The 13346-nt window shown below is 42.2% G+C and overlaps 1 protein-coding gene across 4 annotated transcripts in view; it reads left to right on the forward strand.

Annotated features, from left to right (window-relative positions):
- Positions 1 to 11128, forward strand: part of rgs3a (regulator of G protein signaling 3a) — a 153038-nt gene extending 141910 nt beyond the window's left edge. For 3 of the 4 annotated variants that reach the window (XM_041058710.1, XM_041058707.1, XM_041058708.1), the window contains 4 exons: positions 7084 to 7185; positions 8181 to 8242; positions 9264 to 9430; positions 9582 to 11128. In XM_041058710.1, the coding sequence (XP_040914644.1) occupies positions 7084 to 7185; positions 8181 to 8242; positions 9264 to 9430; positions 9582 to 9782 (532 nt within the window). In that variant the 3' untranslated portion in view covers positions 9783 to 11128. Of the gene's footprint in view, positions 1 to 1418; positions 1547 to 7083; positions 7186 to 8180; positions 8243 to 9263; positions 9431 to 9581 lie in introns of those variants that run through there. The other variant, XM_041058709.1, reaches the window with a different exon arrangement.
- The last annotated feature ends 2218 nt before the right edge of the window (positions 11129 to 13346 follow it).

Here is a 13346-nt window from a genome sequence, read left to right on the forward strand (position 1 = left end):
TGGAATCTGTGCTGAGATTATGTGAACCACTTCAAGAAGTTATGTCTGTGAAGAGCCTTGGTCTTCCAGGTTATATATAGACATTTAGAATTATTAAATTAAGGTTAACTTTACTTCCTGAAACTGGAATTTCCTCCCTCCTTATTTAAGGTATATAATATAGACTAAGATAAGCATGACATCAATGTGTGGACATCCCATGTAGTTTTAAATGGCTGGGACTTCCTGATGAAATGTCTTGGATGACTGACAGATCTCTTCAAGAGCAAAATAGAAGTCCAGATGTTTTTGACTTAAACTGAAATGAAAGTCAATGCATAGGGCTAATGTTTGTCCTGCTGCGGATACTTGTGGTGTTGGTTTTGATTTTTAGTTGAGTGTCAGATTTCAGCTCTTGAAAGTACCACCACAATGCTGAACACATTTATTGTACTTGATCAGGCGATATTATGCTTTGAAAGAGTGTTCCACGGATATAGTATTGCATTATTGCAACAGTATGTGATTCCACACATTTGTTCTTTTTGTCTTGACTTAGCACCTACATTACCCACAATGCAACTTGACCACTGACAGTTGTGTTACGCTAGTAGCAGCACAGTAAGCAGAGTTCTCTTTTAGTTAGATTCCCCTTAGTATGTGTGTTTCATTCACTTTGTTATATAGACTGATTGCACATATACAGTATACAGTTCCTGTAGAACTGGACTAAAATCAAGGTAACATAGCATAGTCAATCATTCATTTATAGACAGTGGCGATCATGGTGTGTGGCAATCATGAGGAAGCTCCCATGTGTTATAATGGGTATGTGCATGTGTAGCTGTTGGGTAATAGCCGATGCAGTTAAGCTTATGGCATAATGTTTAAAACATGACTAAAGCCCCTCAGACATTGTATGTAAAAGTACATATTGAAAAGATGTTTGATGTTTATCCCTTTTGAGTGCCTTATTGGGGATGTTACGATAAATACAAAGATGTAAGACACAGCTAGAAACTAAACTTCATCTCTTAAAACTAAGGAGTTCAATAAAGTTTATTTAAAACAAGCATCCAGTGCAGAGAAACTATAAAAGAATATTTAAGAATTATATTTTGATGTGTGAAGTCTCTCTTAAAACCTGGTAACATATTTAACACAGAACTCTACTGCTTTTTAGCTGAGACAGATAAACATATCATTAAAGTAGTCAAGTCACTTCTTTTGCTAAAAAGATAAATGTCATCTCAACTTACTAACCCATAAGTCTAAAAACCTGTCCCTTCCCCAGTGGAAGGAATCTATCCTCGCTAAACACTGTGTGGTGATTGGGTGAGCCCAGGGTCCGCCTTCCCCAGACCCCCAGGACTATATAAAGCTCCACCAGAGCCTCTCAGGGGTTAGAGGAATGTGATTGTCAAACAAACCCCTGGGCCCCGAGCACCGGCACTCTTGACACACGCTTACATGCTGTCAAATTTCCACACACACCAAGTGAACCTGCGTACAGGCTGGCACCCATGTTTCACACTATGGTTGATTTCTCAGAGAAGTACCTGGAAAGGTAAGAGCAAGGCAGTGGACGTGTGTGCATGTATGGGTTCATTTGTGCTATGATTTTCGTAATCAAGAATTAGAAATACCAGAAGGGAGGGCAAGGAAAAGCGTGGGTGGGTGCTGTTTGGCGTCCCACAGGAATAGTTGCTCTAGAGCTGGCAGGAATCTATCTGACCTCTACATGGATCTCATTTGACAGTCGCAGTGAGGGAGAAGAATCCCCTGTGAGGCTGAAGCGCTCAAACTATTTTGGAGGAAGAAGCTTTAACTTCTAACTTGAGGCTGCCCCTTTTTCTTATTATACGCAGCCTGGATTTCAGGAATAGGATTGCTCATGTGGGTTTTGTGGATAGGAAGGTGAGTTTGCTCAGAAATAGAGCTCTTTTTTTGGTCTTGATTGAGAGAGAGTGTGAATGTGATGGTGTTATATTTATGGACAAAATTTAGGACAATTCCCTTTTTTCATTGTTCTTCTAGGAATATTGCAGAGTGACTTTCTTTTGGTTATGAGGCACTTCAAAGATTTGCAGAGAAGGCATGCCTTACACATTTTATTTTTCATGTTATGTGTATGATACATCACATATCTGAACTGTTTCATCTGTGAATAAACACTCATAATAGCCCTAATAGTCTTAATGTTATTTAAAGTGTTAGAAGCACACTGACATAACCCTTGACCCATTATACTCGCACAGACACAGATGCACAAACAGTCTCAGACGCTTGCACAGTGTTATTCGTGTGCTGTGTCCTGTATTCACTTCACATGCACACAGCCTTCTGTAAATAGAAAGTGGCAGAGGGAATGAAAACAGGCTTTAGGGTTGCTGCTCTCGCCATCTGTATTTCAATTCCTCCTCTGTGCTCAACGCTAAACCCCACATTTCACAGGTCAGGCTCTACAAAGAGTGAACTGCTCCACTGTGGGAAACAAAGTCTCATGTAAAGCAAACAGAAAACTGGGATGAAATGGGGAAGTGGATTTGGCTGGTGCTTGTGTGGTACACTGTGATCTGCAGGATGTCTGTCTGCAGTTCTCCCCCATGTGCTCCCAGAGCGTTTCCCTGGGAGTGCGGCCTACTTTTCAGAACACCAGGAATAGCCAGCAGGGTGCTATTAGTGCGTCTAATGTGAGCCAAGCAAAGAGGGAATAAAGAGTACAGAAACCTGCAGATAATTGCGGAGCTAAAGACCTCTTGCTCCTTCACTCAAGCACATAAAGCGGGCTCTCTCACACTCATGTGTGTGTGCACACATTATGCCATGTGCTGCAAACATGGACACGCTGTATATAGTTTGCTAATGGGACAGTTGAGCATACCCATTAATTTGATAATCTTCTGCAGAGCATGTGTCAGTCTTTTAGCAGATTAAGTTAACAATAGGGGTCACTGTATGTAATAAATCAAATGGAGTGTGATACATAGCTAATGGCGTTACTTGCTGGGTAGCTATTAGCAGCTGGAGAGATGGAGTGAAGAGGAAAAAGTAGCAACTTTAAATATAGAGGCTCTCTAAGTGAGACTGAGAGCAGCCATTAGCACATAAGGAGCAGAGGTGCAAAGAACACTGGGTAAAAAAAAAAGTACAACTACAGTATCATTATAATGCAAAAGACTTTTTACGTCAAAAATGGCAGGCTTTGTTGCTGTGAGGTGCTTCCTCTCTTTGCCTATATGCATCAGTCCCCTTTTCCTCCTGCTTTAAGTCTGAGTTAGGGGTTTAGAGCTTCACCCAAGGAGGTTTTACTCAACACACTAATAGTGTTTTCCCTTTGTTTAGGTGATTAGTTATAGTTAAGTAGCTGATTTTGTAAAACGTCTGCATGTCTGGAGGAGACAGACATGACTATAAGTCCTCTGCAGGACGCTGTTGAAAGGATGGAGAGTGTGTCTTTGACTCCCATTGAGCTAATAATCACAGAGGCTGTATCAGTTGGTTTGCTGTACAGAAAGAAACCTCACACCTCCTGCAGTACGACATGCAACCCAAACATGCAGACTGCAGAAAGAAGTGTTGCTGCAGTCAGTATTGCCAGTGTGCAGCGGTTTAAATGAGGAAGCTACATGTAATATGCTACATGCACTAGACTTTGTGACGTACGTCCAATTCCAAACAATATCAGTAATTTCGTGTCTGTTTGTTTATTTCGAGCTAGCTAGCTGGAGAGTGCTTGATAGCTTTAATGTTTAGGCTATTTCACCACGAGAGTACACAGGAACAATTTTCCAAAACAGGTGAAGAAATACTCCGAGCACTGCTGTGTCCCACTGTTTATGGCATTATTCAAATTTTACAAAGTCTGCAGGAGACACTTAACCACTAGTCAGCACACAGGGCCAACAACCCTTGAAAGTCAAAGAAGGCTTGTTAAAGATGCTGTACTAAATCTTTTTGAATGAACTGGCTGTACCGTTGAAATACCACGACGCTGTGTGTGGGAGAGAACAGAGCGACCCACTGAACCAGTCCCTCCTGAGGAGCAAGAACGGCACATCAGGGTCAGAGAGGGTCACAACTACTGCTCAGTCCCTTAACAGTACACATCCATGATACTTTACACAGAGCGAGTAATGTTAGGTAGCTACCTAATCTTAGTTAGACCAGTTAAACCAGATTAATATTTGTTAACCCAAAACGCTGGTGATAGCTAAGGCTGATATAAAATGCTGGTTAGGAAAATGCTTTAGAGAATTAGCACTAGATAAATGATATGCGTTACCTAATGTTAGACTGATAGGACAGTTAATGTTCGCGAACTTGTACAATGACAGATAGCATTTGATGTTAGCTAGCATTAATTATTCAGTCAGGCAGTTAATAGTTGTTTTCCAACCTTCGTAGATACGTATATATGACACAGTTGTTATTGTTGACCCATAAACAACTGAGCAGTAATAAGTAGAACCAGGAAGTGATTGTGCAACCAGCAAATGCGTATCACTTTTTTTTTCAAGCATATTGTCTGAGCTATATTTGAGTTCTGAAAATAAATCATGGGATTATGAAAGCTGAAGTTGTTTCCAGTGTTGACACAAACAATGAGCAGTGGAAGAACGCCTTGCAAGCAGTTAGAGCTGCTGCTTGCGTTTTGCAGTATCCTTTGACACCCACATGGTGGCAGGATAGAAACATACATTTCCCTTAAAGTGCCTGTTGTTGACATCATTGTCACATCATTCCCACTTGGGCTCAGCTTGTATAAAACCAGACATGAATAATAAAGTGTCCTTTGTCGGGCCAACAAAATATTTTCCAACCCTCATAAATTAAAAGTTCCTTTCTTCCTCACATGCACTGGCAAGACAGAGGCTCCTTTTTAGCTACTTCATGCACAGCTCAAGACCTAATTGCCTTGAGTGCAACCTAAAAATAGAACAATCTAATAAATTGCTCTGATGTTATGAGTTTATTTAACAGCAAGAGAGGTTTTATTTGGGTAATAATGTCCTTCAGGCTTGCACGTGTGAGCTATTCACAGGGGTGCTGCTTTAGAGCACCCCGTTGTTTCCATGAAACAGAGACCTAAATTCTGTTCAACAATTTAGCATCTGGTTTATGCCTGTTTGACTCAGGGCGCTTACGTTATTTCAATCAACAGATAAGTCATCTTTCTGCCAGTGATACTGTGTAGACAGTTAAGTATTCCTTGGAGTTCGTTACAAAATAATTTAGGTTTTTTTCTGATTTTTATGGGAATTTTTTTGGTTCTCCGTTTTCTTCAGTTCATTTTCTCCCCATATAAAATTTTCATTTCTTCCGTTACCTTGCCTGAGAAAAGAAATAAAGCTTTCACATAGCTTTTTGTAGATGTCACACCAAATTCTGCCACCTTTTTCATCTAGCATTTTGGAAGTTCTTCTCTCCTGAATCTGACAAATGCTTTCCAATGAGGCCTCTTGTGGTTCTCTGAGTCGGCTAAAGTAATTCGCACCAGCTCAGCTCCCCAAACCCAAACACACCCAAACCCATCCACCTACAAAGTCACACTCATCCTGAATTTAAAGGAGCTATTCACCCGTTATTTCCAACAGCTCATGCAGTCATGTTGTATCATGTGTATGAACATGTTTCTACCTTTCCTTTCCTGCAGCCACTGGAAAAACACAAACATCTATAGCTGACTGTGTTCTTTGTTCAGTTGGGCAGCCGTTGTGTGTGTGACCATGCATAAATTAAAACCTCTTTCCCTCTTCCCTTCACACACACATGTATGCACTGGTGCAGACTGGGAGTTTCCCAACACCTGTGACTGGCATGAAAGCACCAGTGAAGTGGGCATGAGGTGGCACAGGTGCAGGGGGGTGTTTTTGAAACGTTTGCGTGGGCGTTCTTTCATCCCTATCTGAGTGCATTCATTTACAGTATTTGTGCTAATCTGCAGTTGCCCCCAATTGTGTGTTTGAATGATAAGCATCTATAACTGGAAGCTCTGTTTCTTAATTTGGGGTGTACATGCTCTCCTGGGGGCTGTGGGATGGCAGTGGGACAGCTTGCAGTGATTAGGGCCAGCGAGCACACACCACCGCGCTGCATTATTAGCAGGCCAGCCAATCCACAGTGGAAATCAAAAGCAGGGACTCAGGAAATGGGTGTTGAGTGAGGTCACATCCCAATGAGGCAGCACGTGCTCCAGGTCGGGAAAAGCCAGGACAGGTACCATGGGATTGTGGGAATGCGCAGAATTCTTTTGGAGCCCGTTGGGACCGGGGGTTGGCGTATTACCTTGTTTGAGATTTAAGGTGACGTATGCACACCAGGGGCCTGTGTGTGAGTGTGTGTGTTCGCGCACACGTGTGTGTGTGAGAGATAGTTGTAGAAAGGTGAAACAGGTGAGGTGGGCGGTCAGGAGGATTTTGGAGGCTGCTGCTGGAGGGAAGCAGCAGAGGAGTGAGGAGGTCACTGTGCCCTGTTGCCTCGGCCCTGGGTCAGCTCCCTCTCAGGAACCCCTCTGGGCACATGGAGAATGGCGTGATGAAACAGAGGAGTGAGCATTGAGTCTCTCTCCTCCTTCTCTGCCACATTCGCTCAGTCCCTGCCGAGGAACCTGCCAGGGACACATCTACAGGAAAGACTGTTAGAGATATTAGATTGACAGGAGAGACACTGACACAAAGCGACGGAAAGGAGCTTGATATCCGCCTTTTGGAAAAATTCTGTTCCACCACACCAACATACCTGGCTGAAGACTAAAATGTACACAACATGGCATTTATTTTCATCTTTTCTGGCATTTGTGGGTTTGATTTCATATCGATTGGATTTACAGCGCTGAAGAGCTTAATTGGTGATTCCCATGCCTTGGATTGTTTCAGTTGTGGACTTTGGACTTGGAGACTCAACACTTTCTTCCCATCTCTCTTTTTGTCTACTTTCTCTTTCTACTTTATCATTCCTGTCATCCCTGATTTCATTTTTCTCCTTGTCCCACCTCAACTTTCCCCTCCTCCCCTCTCTTCTGTACTCATAAATCTTTCTTTCGCCCTTCCCTCTCTTTCCAACTCACTCCCTCTTTCTCTCCCTCATCTTTCTTTCACTCAGGGCCAAAGACATGAAGAATCGGCTGGCTTTCCTGCGGAGGAGGAATGAATCCCCAGGAAGTAACCCAGCCAGCAAGTTAGACAAATCCATGAAGTCAGTCAAGTAAGTGGCCACTTCCTGACAACATGTGCATGTGGGTGTGTGAGATTTCCGGGTATTGCCACAACTGGTGATGTCCTGGTGTTGGAAGGCAGACATGTGGGCAGTAGGAGAGATGGGAGTGTGCTTTTAATGCGTGGCATTATTAAAATGAATGGGAGGATGTCTTAGTAGGGACGGCATGACAGAAGGAGGGAAAGTTAATTGTTTGGATGTTGTTGTTTTTTTACTTATCCAGAAAATGTATTTACCAAATCAAACTTATTAATGTAAAATATCACACATGTGAGATCTCGGCCATTGATTTTATATTGCCTGTACTTTGGTCATTGCAGTAAAACCACAGATTTAAAAGTGTAAAAGATACTTATACTTTATTTAAATGCATCTAATCTTATCATAAGACACATTCAAGAATCTGAGAGACAAGCATTCAGCAACAGCAGCTTCAGAACACATGATGACAGTAAGAGAAACAAGATGGTAAAGTGTAAGAAGGAATGCGATTTGTGTTGATTTGTCAGGACAGATGATGATAGGTGTCTGTCAAATCAGGCCTCAGATGTGGATTACAGTGAGTGTAAAGAGCCATGCTTTATAGCAGGGTACTGAAAGGATGGGAGGCAGCAGGGGGCAGACATACACCGGTGGGGGGAGGAGGTCTCTAAACCCAACATTCCATCCCCATTGGCTGGCCGAAGCCCCTCCCCTCCCGCCTGCCAAGTTGCCTTCAGAGGGAATATAAAAGCCTACCCCCACCAGACTAAGGCAGACAGACTCATGGCTCTCAGTGTTGGAACCACTCGTAAGGCAGAACCGAATGTGAGGGAAAGAGCAGCAGACACAGACTAGACTGGAAGGAAGCAGCGGAGAGGAATTACCCACTTCCACGTTTCCACTCACCCACCCAGCATAGACGAACTTCTGCGGATGGGTCACACAATGAGAAACCTGGCTGAGATGGGCTTGTTAAAGAATCGCTCTGCTTTTATCTGCAGGCCCACCCCGGAGGAAGCACTGAAATGGGGGGACTCACTTGACAAGCTGCTGGCTCACAAATGTAAGTTACTTTTAAATGCTTTTTCCTTATTTTTTCTCCTTTGTATTTCATCTTCTCCCTACTTTACACATGTGGGAATCAGCTATCTTGTCTTGAACATGTTTGCCATATGGTTTAGTGCAACACAGTATTAGATAATGGGTGAATACAGTGCATGCTTAAGGTGGTGGGGGAGGGTGGTAATCACAGGAGATATGCATGTACTGATGGATCTCTCACGTTCACACACACACATATACACACACTGCCGCAGTGAAGCTTGCAGCAAGTTTCCCTAATCCCAGTGGACAGAGACCATGTGCTACACAGAAAGAAGAGGGGAGACAAAAAAAAGACAACCTGCAAGTGTGTTGCTATTTTGGTTTTCCACACTTCATCTTCCTCCATTCGTTCCCACTCCTTTTTTCTTTTTTTTAAAGCTGATACAAAGCCAGCGCCACATCTGTTCCTCATCTGGCTTTGTTGACCTCTTTATTCTCCCTCTTCTAATTTCCTCTCTTTCACCTCTTACCTCACTCCTGCTTACGAGAATGAGGTAAGAGATGACTGCTTGCACTGGCTCTGCTTATCAGCGTGGGTGAATCATGGGAACGGAAAGGTGCAGACAGAAGCAGTGGGTGGACACAGCTTCCTGCCTTTCTTTCTCCTGGCTGCCTTCTTCCTCAAATCATTAACTGGACCAAAACTTAGAATGCCCAGATTTGCAGTATTAGTCTTTTTTCTCCCCCTCCTCACACTGAAACAGTCCTGTCTTTGTTCATTCATCTCGTGTGCATAGATGTCATGCTGAATAGTAAAGGAAAGATTGGGTCAGCGGTGTGATGTCACTTAAAAGAAGAATATGCACTGTGGTGTTGAGAGAGCTTTTTAATGTCTCACTTTATTCCAACCACATGACTCAAAAGGCTGTCATGAAGCTATTTTAGGCACTGAAACTCCAAGGAGCGCTTCAGCTGTGAGGTTGCCATGGCACTCTAGTCAACTCTCCTCTTGTTTATCCTCCCTCTCCTCCTCCTCTCAGATGGTCTGGCTGCGTTCAGAGCCTTCCTGCGCACAGAGTTCAGCGAAGAGAATCTGGAATTCTGGCTAGCATGTGAGGAATACAAGAAGATCAAGTCGCAGTCCAAGATGGCCTCAAAAGCCAAGAAAATCTTTGCAGAATACATCGCCATCCAGTCTTGTAAAGAGGTGAGTGAAAGGGAACACAACAGGGAAAAAATGACATCAAAACAGCCTCCTGCAAGAAAAACAGAAAACATGAACTTTCCATTTTTTGTGTCTTTAAAATAAGAGCATAATTTAGTACTTGTCTCACTTAATTCATTCTTTTCCTCTGCAGGTAAATCTGGATTCGTACACCAGAGATCACACTAAGGACAACCTGCAGAATGTGACACGCTCCTGCTTTGACCTAGCACAGAGGCGGATATACGGGCTGATGGAAAAGGACTCATATCCCCGCTTCCTCCGCTCAGAACTCTACTTGGACTTAATCAACCAAAAAAAGCCCAGCTCCACCTCGACTTCGTCTTCATCATAAGAGAGCAGAAAACGATAGAACGGAGGAGAAGAGAACGATGATGACGAGAGAAGAAAAAGGGGGCAGACTTGAAAAACGTACAGTGGGTGGGCGGGATGTGAGGTTCTTTGTTTGCCTTTTTTAATTTTTCTTTCTGTGTCTGTCATCCTGTTTTTTTCCTGACTTTTTTTTTGGTTTTGTTTTCACGGTGTGAGAGGACACGGCAAAGCTATGGCACTGCAAAGGAATGTAGTTTACACAGTTACCAGGTGGATGGATGAATGGATGGACAGATGAATGGATGAATGGATGTTACTAAAAAAAATACAGAAGCCCACAGGTGAGGGCTGAAGCAGGAGCTGGACGCTTGTCTGATCACTGTTGCTTTTTCTTTTTTGTCTTTTTTTTTTAATCTCAGTGTTGTGTAAGAAAAATATGACATTTGTGTTTTTAAGTTTCTGTCCAGTTGTACTGGAGAAAAGGAGGGGTTACTCAAAAAAAACAAAACAAAAACAAACCCTGCAGACATGAAGACAGTCCGGTACTGTTTTGTCACTTTTTTCCTTTATTTCCTTTTGAAACTCCCACTTTAAATCCCCTCCTTTCCTCCACCACGTCCTCTGTGAAGCCACTTCAAAAGCTGTTGGTACGACACAAAGTCCTTTTTCTTCACGTTTTTTTCATCAGGCTCTAAAGTGTGTGATGGAGAGAAAAAAAACCAGGATGATGTCTGAATGAAAGCTAGCGTTGTGGCTGTTTCACATCCATCTCTGTTAAACTCTACATCCTCTCAAAGCTTCTATAAACAACTTTCAACTTATTCAGTTCATCCCAAGACTGGAAAGATACTGTGAGCGTTCAACAGGGCCAAAGGCGGAGACAGGGACGGGCAAAGAACACAAATGTATAAATACCGGATGGACTGAAGCTGTGAAGAAACACAGATGTGTGTCACTCTCACATTAAAAGACATTCAAAATCACATTCGAAGCCAGAAAAAAAAAGAAAAAGACGACTTGCTTCCTTCCTCTCTCCAAAGACTGTTTACAACAAGGAACGAAAACTCAAGACAATATGTTCGGTGCAGCCAAACGACATTTCCTTCAACATTGTAGCTCATTCTGGACTAATCGTGGAAGCATTCTCAGGACATTGCTATGACAGGTTCCGGTTTGGTTTATCTTCTCAGCTGTTTCTACTCTTCGACATGTTTTGCTTTAGGGTTCCAACCTGCACTCCCTAGTTCTACTGAGCAATACACAGGTTGCTCGTGTCATAGTTGGAGGAAAAAAAAAACTGCTTCAACGTTGTACAAAGGTTTGCCTATTTATTTAGATTAACTTGCTGGATGCTTCTACAGACACTCTCACCTCCTCCTCCAAAGCACTCGCCTAAAAGCTTTCACTTTCCTCTTAACCACCAAACAGGTCCAATGCTGTCCTGAACTTTAAGTGCAATATTTTTTTATTTCTTATTTTATTTTATTATTGTTTTTGGTTTGTTCATTTATTTGGATAATTTTGAATTTTTATGGGGAAGACGAACGGCTTGAGCTCTGTATTAACTTTATTTGTTAAGAAAAAAAACTTAGAGCTATAAGGTTGACTTACAACGTAAACTTTCAAGAACCATAAGTAGTTTAATGAATTTTAAGCAAGTGATTCTAACTGTGTGTTAACCCCCGGCAGCAGGCAGCTGGGGACGATATGGTTGTAAATATAATTCTTTAAGAAAACTATGTGATAACACATTAAAAACAAATAAAAACAAAAAACCGATAGGTCTCTGGTGATGAATGTGGGACCCAGCTGTATCTATGTAAATACGAGAGACTCAAAACTATAAGATGACGTGTATTGTTAAAAAAACATAGGTGAGCAAGAGCAGGTACAATCTGCTCTTTTCCCTGGTCATACACTGCTTGTAAGGAGTTTTCTGAAATGCATTTGATCATTTTCACTGTTTACAATTCAAAATGCATCTCCTATGATAGCAAGTGAAAACAGTAGAGTACATTTGGTGTCATTGCTAATGATAAATAAACCAACCAACTGATGAAGTAAGACTTGTTGTCTCTGGATTTTTCTTATAGTGCATATTTGATAACATTCATGCCAGGGCAGGTCGCCCACAGACACGCCAGGACTGATGTGCATTCAAGCAGTCCACAAGCTGTCATGCTCTGATGAAAAGTAACAGACATTAACAACCTTGAACTCAACAAGTTAATTTCCTAGATCCGGGAAAGAAACGCAATCGATCAGACGCACGCAGGTTTCAAACAATTGTCACAAATCACAGATTCCACAGATTTCTTGGTTTAGATAATTTGACTTTGCCTCGTCGACTGAACACTTGCATTTCTTGCCCTGTCACATGTTGCTGTGTTCCCTGTTCCCTGATCGTATGAATTGTATGAATGAATTAGAATAACTTTGTCAACAACCCTAAATTGTTGGAGACAGTGGAGTAGTGTTTGATGATGCTGACCGTAAAGACTCGTCCTGATCACAGCTGTCTGGTTTTCTGAAAAGAAAAGCAAGTGAGTGTCACACAGGGTCGAGTGTTGGCCTGGTTGTTGGGTTGGGATGAGAGGAAACAGTTGGAGGTCTGTGAATACAGTGTGTGTGTGTGTGTGTGTGGGTGTGGGTGTGTGTGTTTGTCTGTTTGGGGGGAGTTGATCAGTCTGAAGTGGTGTTGGAGACAGTTGTAACAGCGACTAATCTTCTTTACCAGCTGCCATCTGTTTTGACAGACGCAGTTTCTTTTTCCAAAAGGAATTGTCATCAACCTTTCTGCCTCCTCTTTAGGCCTGTTTCCTCTCCATCTCGCTCCCCGTTGACTGTCCCTTTGTCTTCAGAACCCATGCTTGTATTTTTTCACGCTCATCTTGTGTGCCGTTCAATGGAGGTTCTGCTTTTGTGCTGGATTCCTTTACCAAATCCTTTTGTTGAAGCTTCCTTCCCCTCTGTCATCTGTGTAAACCATATCACAGTGCCTGTCATTGTTTTCAAATTCAGCTGTCACCTGAGCCCCAAAACACACCAGCTCGCATTTCCTGCCCACATCTATGTCCTGCTATTCCAAATACAGCTATCAATGTTTCTTCCGTTGTGACAGTCTCTTATCTCACATTCTTATCAAGAAAAAAAATGCTCTTTAGGAAATAGCGTGAGAGTGAATATTCTTATCTTTATTTGCAGACGTTTTTTTCTGTGTTGGACAACATTTTAAATATGTCCATGTCTCGTCTGCCAGACCACAGGCGAACAAGTTTCTGATCTTTTTTTTTTTTTTTTTTTTTTTTTTTTTTAATTTAGCACTTTTTATTACCAAGACAGAAGGCTTGTATGCATCTTGTTTTCACAGTTCTGGCATAAAAAGATCACTTCACTCAGTTAGTTCTTCTTTTTTTAAAAATTCTTAAAAGAATAGTTTGATATTTTTAGAAAGATGTTTATTGGGTTTATACCATACACACTCATATCAGTCTGTTGTGAAGCAAGAGCTCACAACAGAGGCAATTAGCTTAGCTTAGCATAAAGACAGGAAGCAGGGGGCAAACAGCATTTGGCCAAGAGACTG

Source organism: Toxotes jaculatrix, chromosome 16 (assembly GCF_017976425.1).
Source record: "Toxotes jaculatrix isolate fToxJac2 chromosome 16, fToxJac2.pri, whole genome shotgun sequence".
In the NCBI taxonomy this organism is placed as follows: domain Eukaryota; kingdom Metazoa; phylum Chordata; class Actinopteri; family Toxotidae; genus Toxotes; species Toxotes jaculatrix.